Source organism: Podarcis gaigeae (genome assembly GCF_964106915.1).
Source record: "Podarcis gaigeae genome assembly, chromosome: 1".
Classification (NCBI taxonomy): Eukaryota; Metazoa; Chordata; class Lepidosauria; order Squamata; family Lacertidae; genus Podarcis; species Podarcis gaigeae.
The window spans coordinates 103,482,698-103,504,126 of NC_139678.1; the positions used below are offsets into that span (position 1 = coordinate 103,482,698).

Below are 21,429 nucleotides of genomic sequence, written 5' to 3' on the forward strand. Positions count from 1 at the left end.
GGGGGGATTTTTTCCCCCTTTATTTCCCCCCCCCCAAAAAAATCTAGGTGCCTCCTATGGACCGGTGCGTCCTATAGTGCGAAAAATACGGTAAATGGTACAGATAAGTGGTTGGAGTAGATGATAGTAGGCGAAATGGACCACCTCAGTATAAGGCACTTTCTCATGAATTAGTATGTGAATTGTCCAGGCAGATTTGGTTAATTGGGAACAATTACAAGCATAGGATTCAGGACTCATGTATTCAATATCAATTTATCAAGGCAGAAAAGTGCATGTGTTTCATTGTTTATGATGTGAAATGACATCTCTGTAAATAATTTTCTGCATATATTTTCAACTGTGACCATTATGTAAAGTTCACTTGCAGAGGGGAAAAAACCAAAGCATAAAATCAGAGTACCTGTATTCATTTCTTGATCTTGATCTATCCGTTTTCGCTCCATTTCCACAACTCGTCTCTGAATGCCCCTGTAGTTAATATCACTGAAATCCTGCATGTTCTTCTTGACACGTTCTGTTATGGGGTCAGTAACTACAGGTGTGAAGCTGCCTTTGCTCTTTTCAAAGTCTTCATGGTATTTCACCTGGAATTTTCAAGATAAGACATGGGTAGCTGGAATGGACATGCCATCAATTGTAGAAGGCAAGCAGAAATATAAATTCCTTAACTACCGTATTTTTTGCTCTATAAGACTCACTTTTTCCCTCCTAAAAAGTAAGGGGAAATGTGTGTGCGTATTATGGAGCGAATGCAGGCTGCACAGCTATCCCAGAAGCCAGAACAGCAAGAACATATTTTTTTTCTTGTTTTCCTCCTCCAAAAACTAGGTGCGTCTTGTGGTCTGGTGCATCTTATAGAGCAAAAAATACCGTATTTCAGAAGTACAATTAAACTTCACTGTGTTCACCAGATATGTCCATTTCCTGCAGTTTTTGTGACAGCAAACCTGATCTCTGCATTAGGGCTAGGCGATATTTGGTTTTCAGCATCATCATATGTCACCAGCTAAACATCACTATATACAGATACCATGATGTCTGAAATAAGGATGGTGGCTTCATGGTTTTCCCCGCATTGTGATTTTTGCTGGTGCCTACTCTTGTGATTCGCTGTCCCCTGCAGGAGGCAGGGAGCTGAGCCAGCAGTGTTAACCGGCTGCAGGAATCAAGAGAAGCATTGGCTGACTTCAAATTTCCCCCTGCATGTTTATTTTTGCAAAGCATGTGCGCACACAGCATGATTTGCAATCTATTGCCAGGTCAAAAATTATGAAACTGATATCATAATATGGGCTTCAAAGCAGTTTTTGGACAATATATCACCCAGCCCCACTCTGCATTTACCTTTAAATTAAATTTGTGCCTGGAACAGTTTCATCTTAAGGCATACTGAGCGCTGCTAAATAAGTCACCATGGCTGGTTTTACTTGTGCAGCCAGTTTCTTGGCTGCAAATACTTACGGTGGAAATGTGTCGCTGCGTCTCCCGAACACGTCTCATTTCGGGGGTATCCAGGACAAAGGCTGCTTTACCTTGTACTTGTTTCCGGAAACTATCAGAGTAGAGGACCTAACAAAATGAGAAGATGTGAATAAACGTGGCCCAGCCAGTGAGAGAGCAGATTTTAAGAGAGGTATTATGTAGACATAAGAAATGAGGCATGAATGAAGAAGTGCTGAAGGCAGATGGATGCAAACATGATGTGATCACCATTGAGGGGCTCATCACAAGATTATGCCACTGGTCTTTTTTTACTATAAATTGTGTGCCTTTGGAAGGTTATGGCTAATGTAAGCTTTGTTGATTTACATAGTTTCCAAACCCACCCCCAAGAACTGTAAGTGAAGCATAACACTTAAAGAATAGCAATAAAATAACAGAATACAGAAAGCTGCCTTAAATCAGGTTGCATTATTTGTCTCTCCAGCCTAGTCTTGCCTATTCTGACTCAAGGGTCTCGAGCAAAGGAAGTCTTTCACAGCACCTGCTAGCTCCTTTTAAACAAAGGATGCCGGCCCTTACACCTGGACCTTCTGCATTTGAAGCATGTACTCTTAGCCTACCACTGACCTAGAGTCCTTCCTAAAATAAAACATTAACTAAGTGAACAATACTGTTACTCGAAAGCAACCCCAGTTTAATGATGCAAGCCTTCATTCCAGGGTATTCTTATTTTATAGCACTTCTAGAAAATGCTCAGGCTTAAGACTTCCACAGTCCCATGGCAGCCATCAAGAGACCACCTCTACGTGCCCTTATTGTGGCAACTCAAAGCACAGATGATCTGCTCTCATTAAGGAATATAAGAAAAGGGGGGGTCTCTGGCTGTTCCCAGCACCTTGAATTGTGTCTAGAAAGAAACAAAGGGACACAACGGACCATAAAGCACAAGAATGGGTTCTAGGTGTCCTACTCCCATCAAGCGTCTCTCCTTCCGCTGCATTGATTACCAGCAGAAGTTGTTAAAAAGTAACCAAGGACAGCCCAGTGTGGAGTGCATGGTAGCAATCCAACTAAAAGTTGCATTGACAACAATGACTCTTGGAATGTTACAGCAAAATTTCACCAGAAATGTATGGAGGTGGCTTCCCCAAGCAACTCCCAGCAAATGAGTGGGTAGTGATGTCAAGAGTCCATTCTTTCAACGCACCCTACCTTTTGCAGTTACCTTTCAGCAGTTGCTTATATAGAAAAACATATATAATCTGGTTAGAAATAGTGGTCAGTTCGTCCATTCTTCAGAGCCCTCCTGGCTTTCCAAACAGATTCATTCTCTGTATTCAAAATGCAACTCCCCAACTATTCCCCAAACAAACCACGTGATTTTTTCCCCCTGTCTTGAGACACAGCAGTAGATCATATGAATTAAAATGTTATCAACTGCTATTTCCCAGGCTGGATCTAGACTGATCTTCTAAACGTAAAATAAAACATTCTATAGCATTTAATGGCAGCTTTTCTTTGCCGGTGGCTCGCTACTTTGTACCACCATCTGGTGTCACATTTTAATAACACATTTCTAACATTTTAAACAAGTGTAGATCTGTCCCCAGTTGTCCCTCCTACATATATAGGCTCTTGACCAGGAGATGGTTGGCCAGAGGGACTGAACGGCCCTAAACGGACCCTGGGAGATGGAAGAAAAGCAATGGTTAGTGCTGTTGTCTCCAGCAGTTTATTTACCATAGAGCTTAAGCATCAATTAACTTAAATAGAATGTACTAATACCCCCCCCCCAAAAAAAAAACCCCTACCCCTGTAAGAGTCTGCCACCCTATGCTGATTTTCTCTATAACCATTTATTTGGCTAGATCCTCCAAAACCAGCATGCAAGTGTTGCCATCAATTAAGTACTAATGGACACACAGTAATAAAGGTCCTTCAGCCTTCAGTGCAAACGTTTGGATGAGAACAAGGACAAGAAAGCAAGCTATAATTTTGACCACCTCTTGGTCATGCCAATTGTGTTGGCTCTGATGCTGTCCTTGTTGAACTGGCTCAACAATTGGCTCTCTCTTTGTAAATCTTGCTGTCAAAACATTTAAGATTGAAGTAGGCTTCTCAGATCAGTTAAGTACAAAAGGGGTAACTTGCATGCAATATGCAAATAGAGCTCCCCCTTTCCTTTGAATTCATTTGGTACCTGCCTCTAGGTTTTGTATGCTGAATACATCTCTGAAACGAGCTGGTGCACAGAATATATGTGCAAATATTGAGCACATGCCAATTTAATCAAGCTTCTGCTCTCTGTAGACCTGGGACCAAAGCATCTGCTACGCCCCCTCCCCCTGAGCTAGGGACACCATCTTGGACCTTTGTATTTATGTAGACTATCGGCTGTTTTAAAGAAAGATTAAAAAACACAGAACAAACACCATTTCATTTGGTTAAAAACATCAGTAAACACATGATGTTACAAAATGTTTAGAGACCATTCAACTGTTATTTGAGGTCAGTGGTTGCTTAGAATTCCTTAAACTATATTTCAATGTAAATTCTACATAACGAGGAATAAGAAACAATTAGAAACATATTTTAGGTGACATTTTTAGTATTTTAAATGTCAAAATAAAGTTATAATATTAATAAAGTTAATAGTTGGGTAAAGTGTTTAAATTGAGTAGGGAAAGTATTATACTTTTTAAGGTGTTAAAAAGATGTTATATATTTTCTAGGTCATTGAGGGTTTTTTTTCTCCTGAAAAATACCGAGCTAATGTTTTCTTGATTGCGTTTAGCTCTCTCCATCTCTGGAGTGATAGATGTCGGGGTTCCTTTTCCCATGCTTTCTTTGTACAACACCTACAGCATACAAGAAAGTGTCCAGAAATCAAAGAATTAGATTATTGTTGATGAACCATTGTGTTAAGTTGTGTTACTGTTTAATCATCATCACTGCATAGGTGGGTAAAGAATTCAAGAAACAAAGTGGTTAAAAAGTTATTGGATAAAGCAAAAAGCAAGAAGGGGGGAAAGGAAAAAGAAAAAGTATTAAAAAAAATTAAAAGGAGTGTTTTCTTTAGGAATATGAAAATGGATAAGATTCAGATAAAATAGGTGCAGGACAAGGTTATATCTGATGATGTTACTTTTTTTAAAAAAAAGTATTTTTAAAAAATTCAATACCAAGCTAACGTTTTCTTGATTGCGTTTGACTCTTTCCATCTCTGGAGTGATAGGTGCTGGGGTTGCTTGCCCCAAATTTTCTTTATACAAAACCTAAAGATTGTAAAAAGTATCCAAAAATCACAAAAATATAATGTGAATAAGACTATTGTTTGAAGGAAAAGTATAATAACTGGGGCGGCACTTCAAATGTAGGCATTTTGCAAAAACAATTAAAATTTTTAATAAAAAATTATAAAGACACCAGTGTAAAAAGTCACATAATAGAAACTGATCTGTCCTGGTACAAGTGAAAGGCAAAATCCAAGGAGAAGAATGTACAACAGTGAATTAAGCAGGTAAAATAATTAAAAGAGGAATGTATTATTTTGAGATCAGGATTCTATCCAGTAGGCAACATCCATCACTGTGTAATAGCTGTGCCCAGGAAAGTCATCACATATAAACTCATGGTCCAGTTTCTTGTCCTAGTTTTAACTACCGAATTACAAAGTATCTTGTGTCTCTCATTAGCTACATGAAACTTTTTTTGTTCAGTGTGCTGTTGGAAGACCACTTGGGCAGCATGTTTTTCATGCTGGTGTTGGTTGTTCAGTTACTGAAGGGTGTTCCTGACTTTTGAGCCCTAAAACTCATGAATGCTGAGGCCTCTGAATGCTGAATTCTATGGAGATTTATATTGATAGGGTGGGGAAACTATTTTAAAGGCCTTTTTCTGAAATCCCATTATCAACAATGTACCAATTTGGAAAGTAACAGCATCAATCATGTTGTTGTCTGTTCCTGCCTACATGCCATTTCCTATGACATCTTGTGAAACCACCAGTTCATAAGTGTATGGGATGTTCAATCAAAATAATTTAGCGATTGTAGTATTATTTTTCTCATTATTACAAATTCGTTTATCAAGAAATTTGTTATGTGGACCAGAAATCATATGGTCTAACAGTGTCTGGATAGAGTCCTATAGTCACCACTGCAAGGTTATAAAAAAACCCCTCTATGGTCAGATTATTAAATACCAAATATCAGATTTACGGTATTTTATGAGTAAAATGTAAGTCGTTTAAATAAATAGGAGTATCTTACTTAAGGAAGAAAGTATAGTTTTAGATACTAGAGGGGAAACAATTCCCACAGCTTGTTAGGATGTTATTTAAAATATGTATATTTGTTTTTAAAATGTACCGAGCTAATGAACTCTTGATTGCGCTTGGCTCTTTCCATCTCAGGAGTGACAGGTGTCTGAGTCCCTTTCCCCAATCCCTCTTTGTACAAAACCTACAGGATACAAAAGAGTATCCAGAAATCATATCACGGCAGATTGCAAACAAACATTATTGGCTTGTAATGTTAATAATTGGATCATGCCAGCTTTCCAGGAAAGCTGGCTGGCTGTTGATTTCCGTGTCACCTGGAAGAGACACCAATCAATCAACACCCATAAAGGGAAAGAATCTAGTAGGATGAGAAAGTTGGAAAGGTATAAATACAAACCAAATGTGAAATTAAGCCAACTCCTAGTACTTATGTGTTAAAGCTTAGGTTGCAAAGAGAGTTCAGAAGATAGGGTGATTATGCCAAGAGGTGAGACTGGGTGCTATATTTGATTAGGAAGCATGGATCTTTATAACACATCTAATGTTATGGTAAACCATTCGGATCTTTTTTCTTCTTTTGAATACCGAGCTAATGTGTTGTTGATTGCGCTTGACTCTCTCCATCTCAGGAGTGACAGGTGTCGGGGTACCTTTCCCCAGTTCCTCTTTGTACAAAACCTACGGGATACAAAAGAGTATCCAGAAATCATAAGGTGCCAGTGACGACATATCAAGATTAATAGTCTGTCAATGTTAACACTGGGGTCACACCAGCTTCCAGTAAAGCTAGCCATTGATTTTAGTGTCATCTGAAAGAGAGGACCTATGTAAGAAAACAATCTATTAGGATGAGGAATTTGGAAAGGTAGGAAATAAAGACGGAAATCCTATGTTTGCTGAAAAATAAAAAGCAGTAAGTCCTAGTAGTAGTGAGTTAAAACTTGGGTCACAGAGGGAGTTTGAAGGGGAGAATTCTTATGCTAAGAGGTAAATAGGAACTTTTTTTGTTTGTTAGAAAGCATAGATCATTAACACATTGGATGTTATTTTTTAGAATCCAGGTCTTTGTGGGGTATTTTGCTTGTCTTCTTTTGAATACCGAGCTAATGTGTTCTTGATTGCGTTTGACTCTCTCCATCTCAGGAGTGACAGGGGTCGGAGTTGCTTTCCCTACGTTTTCTTTGTACAACACCTGTGAGACAGAAGAGCAGCCAAGTAAACCAGCAATAAATGAATTGCCATGTTTTTGTTATTGAAGCATGAGGGGTAGAGTTCTGATTTGGTTGTGATTTATTCTGCAGGGTGTTTTGGGTTACAGTTTTAAAACAATGCATATAAGCACTTATTTTTGACTGGGGAAAACAAGGACAAAGTATTGTCTTAATACATGATCATGCTTTTGAATTATAGGCATTTTTTGCATCCATGTATAATATCCATAGAATGCCAAACAACTGATGTGGGAAAGACAACAGATTGTTATCTTTTGGGAGGAATGTGAGTATAAGACATTGAAAGGAAGAGAAGGGTTAAAAAGTCTCAGGATGTGACATTCTCCTGCAGTGGAAAATAAAAGGCGAGGAGGTTTCACAATAGGGGTATATAACTCCATCTGCAGGAAGAAGCGGGGATGGAGAGCAGGGGTGAGTTAATCATATTACAAAACAGAATTAAAAATAACTGTTTTCCCAGAAGTACCGAGCTAATGATTTCTTGGTTGTGTTTGACTCTCTCAATCTCTGGAGTGACAGGAGTTGAGATTCCTGCCCCTAGGCTTTCTTTGTATAACACCTGCATGATGACAAAGCGGAATGCAGAAATAAGAAAAATCAGGAAGGAAAACAACAGTTAATTTTGATCTGCAAAAAAAGGGGAGAAATATGGTCTTAGATCTCCTGGGTATGAGCCTGTAGGTGATGTCCCATTTCCACTACATATTTCCTGTGGTTTCATGCTTCCCCCCATCCTGTTACATATCAAACATAGGTGCATTCATGTAATTCCCAACGTGTATGAATCTAGCAAATGTATGTACTTTTAAGTCCCATTGATTTTAGTAGTAGGGATTCAATGGGTTTAATGCTACTATTGATGGCGGTGGGACATAGAAATGCTTAATTGGTGGATTGTACCCAAGGAACTCATTGGGATACCAAGGCGGAAAGTTTTGGTTGTTGGGCTGAGGATGAATGGTTAAGCTTTGATTTATACTGGGAGTTTTGTAACGTTACTTCTTGCAGATCTCCACTTTCTATATTGTGTGTGCCACATCACAGTGGGGCAGGCTAGGGATTCATAATAGGATGTGTCTGGCCATTTCTTACAGCTAGCCATATTGGTGAGATCAGCCAGCGGTTGTGGATAAGGTTTCTCTTTACCTTGGCAAAACTAATGCAAGGGAAGGCAGGGGAGAAGCAAAGAAACCACTGAGAAAGATATCACAATGTATGGATTTTCCAGGCAGAAATATAGTGTAACAGCAAGCTTAGAAGACTGATTCAACGGTGAATATTTGAGTATAAATATTATTTCATAAGATGCAAATGCTTCCATTGCCTTACTTTCTAGTGCATTTTTGGCTGAAAACGTGTCGCACTACTTGTTCAACCCAGCTGGAGAAAGACCATATACTTTTTACAATGTCACACAGAAACAAACAGTGACTTAGAAAAAAATCAAAATCAAGAAGGTGAAAACAGAGAAAGAGATAGGGCTGGGACCGTGAGAAGAGCAGTTAATAATATCCAAAATTATTGATTCCTTTTTTTAAAAGTGCGCCAAAAAAGAAGGCAATGGGAAAATGACAATCAGTAGTAGTTGCCAACATGGTGCCCTACACTGAAGTTCAAGTCCCATTAGCCCTAGCCAGCACAGCCTGGAGTCAGGAATGATGGGAATTGAAGACCAAACAGTGGCTGGAGGGCACACTGGAGATGATAAATGGATTTTTTTCCCCTGGAAGTCAATTGCATGTATGGAAATAGAACAAACCTGGAACAAATATTTAAAAGTTAATTTTTAAAGGGTTGGAATGGAACTTTCATATTTGAACTACCAAGCTGCAGTTTTCTTTAATGCATGCAACTCTCTTGTTTCCGAAGTGAGGTGAGTTGCTTTTCCTGTTCTCAATTCTTCTAGCACTGGGCAGACGGATCCTGCTGGGAGGTTAAGGTGCAGGTGTATTGCACCCATTCATTGCGCTCCCCATGTCTGAGGTCCATCCCTATGCCCTTGGGATGCTTGAAAAATTAGATATTGGTGAATTCTGATACAGTATAACATGAGTCACACCTCCCAGACTAACATGCAGATTAAGAAATCTTTCATATTTCACACTTTTTCTAATTCTGCTAAACGGTTCTCAACATATTTTTAAAAAAATATGTATTTTGGGACTGAATATCTTTAGAAATGTGTACGTTGTGAAAAAAAACACATTTTTGTTAATTATAATTTTCTTGCAGGATTAAAAAATATTAATGTGGAATTGGGAGAGGATCAATATTATTTAAATCTGGTTGGAATGCATAGAGCAAAAATTGGCCTTGTTCAATATGGTTTCTTTTCTTGCTTACAATGCCAGTGAGCAAATTCAGCACCATTCATGGACTCAAAAAGAAATACTATCATTGAAATCATATCAAGATAGCTATGTTATGGAGGCGTTAAGGTTCAAGATGGTTAATTATATTTGGGGATGAAGTTAAAGCTCATTTTAGCGACAAAAATACCGAGCTAAAGTTTTCTTGATTGCGTTTGATTCTTTCCATCTCTGGAGTAATAGGTGTTGGAGTTCCAGCCCCTAAATTCTCTTTGTACAACACCTGTGTGACAAAGAAGTGTCAAAAACAAAAAAATTACCTCAAGATACACCATCAGCAAAGATAGCACAATCTAATTTTCTGTTTGGCCTTATGGTGTTTAAAACACAGGCCAGGGGAAAAAATCAAAAAATAAAAATCACATAGAGAAAGAAATGCTATATATTTTGACTTCCTATCATGCAGGAAGTTGCAATCTGTGACCAAGTTTATTCAAATGCAGTAATATTTTCCCACCTAGAATGACAAAAACTCAGGCTATAAAAAGGGGAGGAAATTGTCAGAGGGTACTAAAATCAAGTTTAATTGTGCAAAACATGAAAGGTTAATCTTATTTGGGAATGATGTTATAGGGCATTTTTGTAACAAAAATACCAAGCTAAAGTTTTCTTGATTGCGTTTGACTCTCTCCATCTCTGGAGTAATAGGTGTTGGGGTTCCAGTCCCTAAATGCTCTTTGTACAACACCTGTGGGACAAAGAAGTGTCAAAAACAAAAATGAAAATTAAGGGGCACATCTTAAGATACACCATCAGCAAAGAGAATGCAATCCAGTTTTCTGGTTTGCTTTATGAAGTTTAAAAAACAGATCACAAAAAAACAAAAAATGCACACAGAGAAAAATATGCATATTATAACTTAAAACACCTATCATGGATTAAATTACAATTTGTGACTGAGTTTAGACAGCTGCATCATTATTTTCACACCCTAAAACTACCCGTTTTGTTCTGAAAGACTACAATACCATAAATAACATTTTATTCTATTTTTAAGAGAGGGGTTACAGTTTTATTCTAAGTTTGCACTGCACCAACACAAATGCCAAAGGCTATTAGAAAATGTTTCCTGTTATAAGGATATATTGAATCCACTCTGAATATCATTTGTTTTGAAACAAACAATATTGCCACTTGAGGGGAAGTGAATAGGGTAAGAAAAATAAACAGAGCTAAAGAAAACCCACTGCAGACATATGTCACAGTTAGTGCTGTAATTTTTTCCTTCAGAGACTGACATTTTAGTGATTTTATTAAAATGAGAAGGATTCAAAAGCTTGTGGAAGGATTAAAACATATTTATCAGAGTGTGGCGATGGTTAAAAGGATTTATTTATAGATATTTTGTGATATACCGAGCTAACGTTCTCCTGATTACGCTTGACTCTCTCCATTTCTGGGGTAACAGGAGTTGCCGTTCCTGTCCCCAAGTTTTCTTTGTAGGACACCTGTGAGGTACAATAAAGTATCCACAAAAGACACTCAAAAATACTGGCTAGTACTTTGTAGTTAACGGTGCATGTTTAAATCCCATGCTTAGTTGAGTATCGAAAAGGAAAGATGAGAATAAGGGGAGAGTAGTCATTAAAATGTGAATAGAAAAGAAAAAGTCAGAAGAAGTATGTTAAGAGAAGTGAATGTGTGCAAAGGGAGCACATGGTTAATCTTATTGAAGATCATAGGTATTATTGTCATTGTTTTATTTATTTCGTTTTAAAAACTGCATAAAACTGTAAATTGATGTTAATGCACATCAGAATGAATGAGTCATGAAAATGGCATGTAGAAGATGATAGTTAGAATGTTATTATTATTTTTTAATGAAAAAGATGAGTTATGGTAGGTTTGATTTCATTGAGAAATACCGAGCTAATGTGTTCTTGATTGCGTTTGACTCTCTCTATCTCTGGAGTAAGTGGTATCGGGGTTCCTTGCCCTGCATTCTCCTTGTATAAAACCTGCAGAATACAAACAGCCACAAAGGTAAGAAAAAGGTAGCTGAAAACCTTTTTGCAATGCAGAATGTTAAGTAACACACTGACTTTGCATATAGTTATTTGGGCATTGCCCATTGGGAGTATAAAATTGCCCAGTTACAGGTGTCCCCACAAAATGCCATCCCTGTTCATATGTTTCCACTTCTAGATGCCTCTGGGGAAAAAGTGCCAAACTCCTGGAATTACAGATATCTCTTTTTTTGTGTAGTTCTTTTTAAAAGTTTGGGGCTATTGCTGCTAGAGAGAAGTAAGCATTTCGAAACCTTGATAAAACTTGTTATATTGGTATTGAATAGCCAATGAGAAATCAATTTTTGTTCTTACACCATTACCCTTGTCAAGAGTTTTGCTTTGAGGCCAAATCTAAGAACAAAATCTGAGGACTGAGAGATTTAAGCCCTGTTTTGGTTTTATCCAAGAAAGAAAAAAGAAAAGAGATAGACAGAGAGAGAAAGAACAAAACTGAAGTCCTTGACAGGTTTTTTAAAAAATGTTCTGCATTTCACTCCTTTTAAAAAGTGCCCTCTGCCCCAAATGGAAAAACAAAACAAAATGGTTAAGTCAAAAAGGCATTCAGTCAGTTCAAAATGTCAAAAGCAAGAGAGGTAAATTTGTGGTTAGAAAAGGGTAACTAGTTTGCCTTCCTGTAACTTGATTATGCAGAAATGAATTTTGAAAACAATTAGTATGGTGAAGAGCTCAGTGTAAAAGGGAAGGCATAGCGGGAAAGAGAGGAGAAAGAACCAGTTGGAACCAGTTCCTTGATAAATGTCACTACATCTTCTCCTACTGAAACACTCAAGATACCCATCACTTAAGTGGCCAAATGATGCTAGACAGAATGCCCATGTTCTAATAAATGAAATCCTACCCATTCAGAGGATGGCCCATTAAGATTTGAATAAAGCAAGAGGCCCACTTAAGTGAGCAAGAATAAATTGTTTGGATTTTCAAAACCAAGACTCAAGAAGCAACAGGTGCTCAGACTTCAAGAAGCAGATATCCCATCTGACACATAATTAAGCCCATTCACAACAATGGTCTTAAGTACACTTTGTGTTGGCTTGTGGCTAGTGTGCCTCTGAACATGTACAGAATGCCTTTCACCACAGCCAGGTTCACTGAGCACTCCTCCAACCAGTAGGTAGGTGGGTATAGCAGGGGCCATGATTTTGTAAGTTACTACTACTACTACTACTACTACTACTATTTTATCCTCTTGGTCCATTTCTGTCTGCTCAGCATTAAATGGGTCTATATTCTCCTCTCAAGGTGCACAGAAAGTAGATCTTAAAGCTAATGGATGTTAAAGCCCAAGTAATACTAGAGGAATGCCATACTAAGGATGAAGTTGATGATAGCATGTTAGCAGGGGCAATAGATGTCTGTTTAGTAAGGTGAACAGCACACTGTTACTGCCCAGTGCACACACAAATCAGCATAGAAAATATCAGCCACTACCGAGCTGATGTGCTTCTGTGTCTCCTTGACACGTTTTACTTCGGGAAGATCGGAAATGGGAGTTCCTTTTCCAATTTGATCCTTGTACTTAATCTACAAAGTGGTATTCAGTTCAGAAAACAAGACAAAACAATAATGACTTACATTATGTACATGAAACACATCCATTTCACATAAAAAGAACAAGAGTAAACAAATATAATCACGATTGTAGGAGCTGAAAGCATTGCATGCACCCATGTCGAAACAGACATCTGCGGAAAACGAGTTTTTTGCAAAGATTTAAAATTCGATGTATAAAACCCAATCTCCAATTTGATAGTGGAGGAAGAGCCATGGATGGACACCTTGACTCAACAATCTTACCAATGTAGTAGAAACAGGAGGATTAAAGCTTTCCACCAGGTTCCTTGCTTTAAAAGCTATTTTAATCATCAGTAAACAAGTATGAGATTATTTTATTTTGCAACTCTAGTGCAACCTGGCCGAAAAAAATAGATTTTTGATCATGGCATCCATCACAGAGCTTCTCCTTTTTAAGCCCCTGGCCCTGTTTTACGACTACCTTGTGTTGACAATGCCAGGCAAATCTTCAGAGAGTAGCCTGGAGTGGCCATGCATCTCCTCAGCTGCATCCCAATGGGACACTGTTATTGGAATGCTGTTATGAGACCTTCCCACGGCCACTGTCAATATTGGGCCCCTTGCAATTGTGCTGGCTGCTGATATCAATCAAATTTTCAGTCCAGCTCAGGAGAGTGTGCCTAAATTGTTTCAACAAGGTTACAAAGAAGTAACCTTCTTTGGATTCATTCCCACTAGATCCCGGAACTGGCCATAGGTTTTGTATGCCGTGGGGTTTTCCCCACACACAGGAAATAGGTAATGTGCACTGAAACACACGGCACTGGCCAAAGCAGAAGCAGATGAATGAGCCTCTGCAAACTGGAATCTCTGCCTATTCAGAGGAGACACTGGGCTAGGATGCTGTGTGTGTGTGTGCACGCGTGTGTATTAGTCTCCAATATGTATTATAGACCTATTGAAACCAAACAGCTCATCCTGATTCAGTCAAGTCCCATTGAAACCAATGGCATAAACCAACCTATATTACTTTTTAAATCCAATTGCTTTTCAGTGGGATTTCGTCATGAATGGAGCAGGATTCTGTTCTGGATCTGTTCTGTTTATCAGATAATCTGAAATGAATAAACTAGATTTTCCTCAAAAAATTGAAACGAGGAATATCAGTGCTTCCTATCCGCCTCCTGTTCTATCCAGCATGGGTGACAATACATGTACAACATTCAATAAAAACATTTATTACCTCTTTTTTTAACAAAATGTCAAAAAAGGAAAGTAAGACATAGTGTGGAACACAATCAAATGAAAAATAATTTTGGCAATCCTACCATACGTACTGGGGGTTGGGGGGAGATGAAGTAGAGAGAGAAAACAAAAAATATCAGAAATAATTCTCTAAAATTATTGTTAGTTTTAAAACGTGGTCACTATATTTGCTACCATGATTATCTCATCAACATTTCGGACAAGATCAAAATGTGAATTTAGTTTCAGTATTTTATGAAATGATAAACATTAGTTGAACATTAGAAAATGTTAATAGTTAGAGTTTTTGAAATGTGGAGACTATTTTACATAGGAAAGTAAAAGTAGAATGGAAGAGCTAGTTAGCAAATTATGTTTTGATTAATTATGAAAAGCCTTGACTTTTCAAGTTATTCCAGAACTGCTGTTAGGATCATGTAAGGCAAATGAAGTTTTATAAGTTGGGAACAGCACAGGTAAGAGTGTTAACAATCCACTGGGTTTTGTACCGTGCTTATTGCATCCTGGGTTTGTTTAATTCTCTGCATCTCGGGCGTCTTTTCAATAGCTGTTCCTGTTCCAATATCTTCTTTATATAAAATCTTAACCAAGACAACAAGATTGAGCATAGAAAAACAACAACATTGTCATTTGCAACAGAAAGACTACAAAACAGTGGAATATTAAGAAACCTCTAACTGGTTCCTTGATCATCAGTGCATTCACTCACACAGAAGTCATTCCCATTGATTTCAGAAGCTTTTGCTTCCAAGCAAGATTATCCTTAAGTAAAATGTGTACTTCTCCATATTTTGTGACGTAGTTCTCCAACAAAAAAAAATAGTGTGCAAAATGTGTACAGTATATTGGGGGAAAGTATGCATAAAACGCACAACTGAGTGAAAATATTTTTAAATGCACCAGATATTTGCTAAAATGTATATATTAGGCAAAATTGCACAGCAAAATGCATACAATGGGAGAAAGCACATTGAAATGCTGGTGAGATTTTTGAGGGTGTTCTTTTTTATTTTTTAAAGCAAACGAATGCAAATATGTAGTAAACTGAACTTAAGATAAGAAAAATGTTAACTCAAAATTAGACAGATTCATCCATCCCTGTTTTCAGCATCTTGGGGACTTGTGGAGGAGGGAATTTCTGCTTCAACTATCCTGGTTCATGCATGCCTGTTACATTGTCTAAGTAAAATGAGAATGGCACTGATTTTAACGTAGACATGGCTTTCCACTGTTTTGATCAGACATCCATGGAATAATCATGACCAATAAACACATCACATAATGACAATATTTAGCATCCTTTGAAGATCTTCATGGTTAAACTTGCTAATTAAGAACAAAGCAGGGCATACACGAATTAGCTGCTAAAAGACGACACAGCAAGCCTATAAACAGCTACAAACCCATAGCCACATTGCAAAACAAGGGCAGATATTTTGTACTTCTACTGTCAGATATGGGGTACACAACCCACTGTGCAATGATGGAAGCCGTTGAAGGAGAGAGTGTGTAAAGGAATAGCAACACCTGCACATATAATAAGGTACACATAATTAGTGTAAAATTGCATGGCCCTGACCGCCGACATAAAAGCCTGGATATACAAGAAGCACCATTCATCTCAAGGAAGATTCCTGTATGCTGAAGGATCTGCAAAAGTAGGACAACAAAATTAAGGATTCGCTTTGTGGTGTAAAATAAGGTTACCGTGCTGAAGTTCTTCTGGTTTTCTTTAACTCTTAATATCTCTGGTGTTTCATGTACAACTGTGACTTTTCCTTTGCTGTCCTGTAGATCATGCTGGTACCTGAGCTGTTAGGAGAACACATATTTTTGTTTATTGCCCTTGCAATAAAGAATTCAGTCTTGCGCCTTTATTTCGTTGGTATTCTATATAGCTTTCTTATAAATAAATTTAAAAATCATTTAGGAATACTGAAATTTGAAGTCGCACCTGACATCTGGGTCATCTAAATTCAGCTGCTGTTTGAACACATGAGATTTCCAGTGGGCACCCAGATAATAGGACAGAATCTTCAATCATCATGAGGCATTCTCTCAGCATTTACAGAGAATGGAGAACCCCATGCATCGTAGGGTAGGGACTCTGGGTGCACAGAAGATTTTGCTATTGGGGCCCACATTTACCCATTCATGTTTCCATCAGCTGGTGCTGTTTTCAAACACATACGACCTCAGGTAAACTGCACTACGATCTGCACATATGCTGTATCCTCACCATCCACCCACACTTTTGTAACCTTGTATTCCACCTGCATCCCAGCCACCCAATTTTCAGTTTTTCACTGTAAGGTATGATGCACAGAGACAAAGGCAGTGTTGAAACGGTCATGAGGAACAGTGTACTACACCCTTCTTGAAAGGGGAGACTTTGACTGAAACCATGCCTCTCCTCTAAGCCACACACACAAACATGCACATACAAAACGGGTAAGCTCATACAAGACCCCATGGCCCTTCAGGTGTTGCTAGACTCCAGCTCCCATCAGCCCCAGCCAACATGACCAGTGGTCAGGGATGGTGGGAGCTAGAGTCCAAAGACATCTACAGGGCCACAGACTCCCCATCTATAATGACACGTTGCCTGACACCACCTCTGATGTTGTTGAGCGAGGAAGAATAAAAGACAAATAAAACCTTCCCATGCATCATGAGAGCTGGTTAAGCCAGCACAGCGCAATGCAAGAAAACAGCTTTAGTGCCATTGCTTCCAAACAGGAATCTCATCTGTGCTTGCACAGTCACCATGGAGATTTCTATCCATCTATCTGTAAATGTGTGTACACATGCTTTTACATCTTCAAACCTTACACAATTACTTTTATCTTAACCCAGGCAAGCAAGAGGCATTCTTACAGCTCTGGGATGTGTTCCAGCCATGCAAAAGCTCTTGAGGAGTGTGTGAGGGATGTAGCCTGAGGAGGTGGAATATTTGTCCTCAAAAGCGGAATCTTCTGTCCTGTGCTCTGCATGGGTCTGAGCAAGGTGTAAAACCCAATTTATCAATGGATGAGCAGGGGTTAAACCCTGCCGTGTTGGCTGTGGGGCATGGCATGAGCTGCAAACACAGAGCTGAACCCTGCCCATCAACTGATTGTCAGGTGGGGGGGTTGGGTTGGGATGGTCTCAGGAGTCAAATTGGACTCTGCCAAGCTTGGCCTGTAGTCTGGAGTTTTCCCACCTCTGACCTACATTCTGCACAGGACTTCATAGCATCACATATTTTTAAATAATCACACTTTTCACTGTGTTTACAGTACATTAATACCTACCATGCTGAAATTCTTTTGGTTCTCCCGGACTCTCTGCATTTCTGGTGTGTCTAGAACAGACACATAGTATGACATAGTTCTCTCTGCATCCTCCTTATATTTTTTCTGTTAGTTGGGGGGAGAGAGGATCAAGATTTATTGTTATGGTAAAAAAACAACAACCAAAAAGAAATATATACGCTCAATGTCCAAGAGGCAATTTGCACAAAAATATGTTTATGGTTATCTGGAGTTGAGATATGTGTGAAATGGTTCCTACGTGAAAGAAGCTCCTATCAATGGGGAGCAAGACCCTCCTTAAAAAAAAAATAAAATCTGGCAAAGCTAGTTGAAAACAAACACGCTCATTACCTGACTTGAAAAGTTCTTCACATGGTGGGCATGGATGATGTCTGGAGTGTCAACCACCGTGGTATAGTTGGCTTTTTCCATTTCAGCAGACTGCTTATATTTGATCTGTTGGGGGAAAGGTCACAAGCAGATATCCACAGTGAGTAAATTTATGAACACAGCTTCCTCTTGATTTCCCCATAGGAAATCTACAGAGAAGGTTCCCTTTAAAATTACTCCCAAGTGTTATTAGTGCCTGGCTGTTCTCACTGACCTGGCTAGCGATGTCCATAGCATTCTTTGCCCTCATATAATCAGGCGTTTCTGTGGTATGGCCTGTCAAGCCTCTTCCTTTGATTTCCATCTCTAGAGATTTCTTGTATTCTTTCTGTTGTGGTTTTTTTTTTTTTAAAAAAAAGGATTAATAGAGATGAGACCATCACAATGGGCAGGTTTTTCAAAAGTAACACTTATCCCAATTCCGCAAGGGTGATCTCGATGTGACCCAAGCTGCTGCCCATACAACATGCAAAAAAAGTATGTCCCACAGAAGAGAAACGTATGCAGTCAAAGAAGCATTCACTCTTCACAGACAGTCTAAGTCATTTGACCATTTGTGTTGCCTAAAAGGCTCATTTTCTGGCTAACACCTCAAAAGGAAATGATCTAACTTAATTATCTATCAACAAATATGTTGATTCCCTAAGATTTAAGAAGTGTCTAATACACAGTTTAGGAAGTTTGCTTAACTTAGCTTTTCACACACGCTAATTTCAGAGGATTAAAAACGTCTGAAACACAGCTCAAATAGCACACAAGGGTCTAGCTATCACCTTGCACAGGACACAAGCTTAATTAGCTATATGTTTTCTAGCACCTACAAACCCATTACAAAAATTGACCTGGGATCTGACACTTTCTGTGATATAATCAATGCTTCAGAAATTTCTGGAGCCCAGGCCTATCATTTCTCTTTAAAGATAGCTTTGCGGGAATTCTTATGAAAGGCCAGTTCTGACCTTACCCAAACAGCCTGGGAGGGATGCTGCAGCACTGCTCATTACCATGCCAACGTTGTCCTCCTCCTGGGAGTCACAGGGCAGAGCCACATCATGCATTTCTCCCCAATGTCTGGGCCTTTTGACATTAATCCAGTGCAGAAGAAGGGGGCCATGCTGCAGTGGCCCCCAAGGGAAGTTAGCCTAGCTATGTGCCTCACCTCATTCAAGATATAGGTTGCATTCTTTGCTCTGAGTAGGTCTGGGGTCTCTTCCACAATGGTTAGGCCTTTACCTTTAACACCTTCTTCCAAATCTCTCCTGTATTCTTTCTAGAGGGGGTGGGGAGAAAAAGAAAACTGAAGAAACCAAAGAGAGAAAGAGCTTCAAGGGGGAGGAGGATGAAGGAGACCCCCTCCCCTAAAAAGAGTTAGTAAATGGCCTTCAGATTATCTTAAAGCAACACTTAGTTAGGGTGTTCAAGGTTCAACCTTCTAGAAAGTCACACAGCTTGACACAACAACTTCAGTAAAGAACACAACATATAGTGAAACAATGATGTCTGTTCCACCGACAGGAAAACATTAATGCTGCTAATACAATTAACAATTAGTGATTTAAAAAAAAACACACCAATGGACTAGAACAAGCAACAAACACAGATTAAACCATGCATTTAAGAGAAATGTTTAAGGCTAGTAAAGAAGGTAGTGAAGGGACTGCTTTGGTAAGGACAATTAATTAAACTAGTAGGGTGGTTCACAGCAGAAGACAACAGAGGAGGTGCTACCTCGCTTGCTATTTTGGTGGCATATCTGACATGCAAAAGAGATGGCGTGACCTCCAGGCCAGTAAGGTTCCTGCCTTTCATGGACTCTTCAAAGTCTTTTTTATATTCTTTCTAACAGGAGTAGGAAGAAAAAGAAGAGGAGAAGGGGGAAAAACAGAATTTATTTTGGATCTGTGCAGGAAGAATATTTTCAAGTACTGTACTGTAAGTTTTGGGTCCTGTCTTGCCCTTGTTGTGTCAAGTTTGCTGGTCGGCCATTCGGTGTTGGGTGGGGTTTAGCAGCGTGGTGTAGTGGTTAGAGTGTTGGACGATGGCCTGGGAGACAAATTCAAAACCCCACTCAGCTATGCAAATCACTGGGTGACCTTGGGACAGTCACCATCCCTGGGGCTAAAATGGAGAGGGGAGAAGCATGTGCCCCAACTTGAGCTCCTGGAGGAAAAGGTGGTGTATAAATGTAGGGAACAGATAAAATAAAAATACATTGCAAGCGCCCACTTTGTGTCTCTGACAGCAACAAGGCTTTGGATGAACATGTGATTCACAAAAGGTAGGGCTCCAGTCTTTCAGTGATCACCAATGTGCTCAGTTGGTAAGTTGCCCTTAAAGCCCACAGTAGTGTCATTCCTATGCTTTAGTACTCACTAACTGTTATGATCAGTCTATGGAAGGGAAAATCCCAGAACCAAAAGGGTAAAGGTAAAGGTACCCCTGCCCATACGGGCCAGTCTTGCCAGACTCTAGGGTTGTGCGCCCATCTCACTCAAGAGGCCGGGGGCCAGCGCTGTCCGCAGACACTTCCGGGTCACGTGGCCAGCGTGACAAGCTGCATCTGGCGAGCCAGCGCAGCACACAGAAACGCCGTTTACCTTCCTGCCAGTAAGCGGTCCCTATTTATCTACTTGCACCCGGGGGGTGCTTTCAAACTGCTAGGTTGGCAGGCGCTGGGACCGAGCAACGGGAGCGCACCCCGCCGCGGGGATTCGAACCGCCAACCTTTCGATTGGCAAGTCCTAGGCACTGAGGCTTTTACCCACAGCACCACCCGTGTCCCACTAATTGTTATGATCAGTCTATGGAAGGGAAAATCCCAGAGCCAAAAGGGTAGGCATCCCATAAACCCCAAGGGCGGGGGGAATGTCTAATTGCATTTTGAATGGCAATATATTGAAACAATTGACAGAATCACTCAAAGGACCTTATACCAGTATTTTTGCCTTGTATAAGTTTCGCTGTGGGACACAACAATGTGGACACTTCGATCAGGCTATGAAATCAGTGTATGGTTAAACAAAAAGCTAATATCGGGGAAGGGGGTGCTGTAACACTTAAAACAAGCAGGGATTTTCGGTGCTGAAGCACGACAGTTTCACAACTAATCTTGCTGATATAAAAGGATTGTATATGAACAGGATGGTGCGTGCAATGGAAGGGGTGAATGGCATAGAGATGGGCACCAGGGGTCCCAAGACACAGGCAGGCCTTTAACAATAGGTATCTATTGACCACTTATTTCATTAGGATAAATATTAAGACAAACGTTAACTCTGATTTAGCACTGGCTTGTAAGAAGCAAGGTGGACTTTGCACCCTTTCAATCGCTGTTCAGGCACTGTATTGGGAAATGATGCGCAGAGGCGGCTTTGAGAAAGTGCAGTTGGAAAGTGTTTCAAAAGACACATGAGAGAATGCTTGGCAAAGCCTCCAGAGAATAGGAAAGGGTAAAAGAATTGCGTTCTCTGACTGCTTATCTTTCGTTTCTTTAGAAAAATGTGAAAGGCCTCCTGGGCTCAAACCCAGGGCTCAAACTTCCCTGTATCCAGACCCCATGCACCTGCATAATGGGGGACTGTTCTTTATCAGATATGGCAGACACCTGCA

The 21,429-nt window shown here is 39.5% G+C and overlaps 1 protein-coding gene across 1 annotated transcript in view; it reads right to left on the bottom strand.

Annotated features, from left to right (window-relative positions):
* Positions 1 to 21,429, bottom strand: part of NEB (nebulin) — a 157,416-nt gene that overhangs the window by 3,722 nt on the left and 132,265 nt on the right. Inside the window, exons 139-158 of the mRNA XM_083702309.1 lie at positions 19,549 to 19,659; positions 18,980 to 19,090; positions 18,035 to 18,148; positions 17,782 to 17,886; positions 17,431 to 17,535; positions 15,845 to 15,949; positions 14,626 to 14,718; positions 12,788 to 12,880; positions 11,195 to 11,287; positions 10,685 to 10,777; positions 9,925 to 10,017; positions 9,460 to 9,552; positions 7,427 to 7,519; positions 6,828 to 6,920; positions 6,314 to 6,406; positions 5,817 to 5,909; positions 4,629 to 4,721; positions 4,212 to 4,304; positions 1,465 to 1,572; positions 404 to 587 (exon numbers count right to left, since the gene is read on the bottom strand). Of these exons, the coding sequence (XP_083558435.1) occupies positions 404 to 587; positions 1,465 to 1,572; positions 4,212 to 4,304; positions 4,629 to 4,721; positions 5,817 to 5,909; positions 6,314 to 6,406; positions 6,828 to 6,920; positions 7,427 to 7,519; positions 9,460 to 9,552; positions 9,925 to 10,017; positions 10,685 to 10,777; positions 11,195 to 11,287; positions 12,788 to 12,880; positions 14,626 to 14,718; positions 15,845 to 15,949; positions 17,431 to 17,535; positions 17,782 to 17,886; positions 18,035 to 18,148; positions 18,980 to 19,090; positions 19,549 to 19,659 (2,059 nt within the window). The remainder of the gene's footprint in view (positions 1 to 403; positions 588 to 1,464; positions 1,573 to 4,211; positions 4,305 to 4,628; positions 4,722 to 5,816; positions 5,910 to 6,313; positions 6,407 to 6,827; positions 6,921 to 7,426; positions 7,520 to 9,459; positions 9,553 to 9,924; positions 10,018 to 10,684; positions 10,778 to 11,194; positions 11,288 to 12,787; positions 12,881 to 14,625; positions 14,719 to 15,844; positions 15,950 to 17,430; positions 17,536 to 17,781; positions 17,887 to 18,034; positions 18,149 to 18,979; positions 19,091 to 19,548; positions 19,660 to 21,429) is intronic.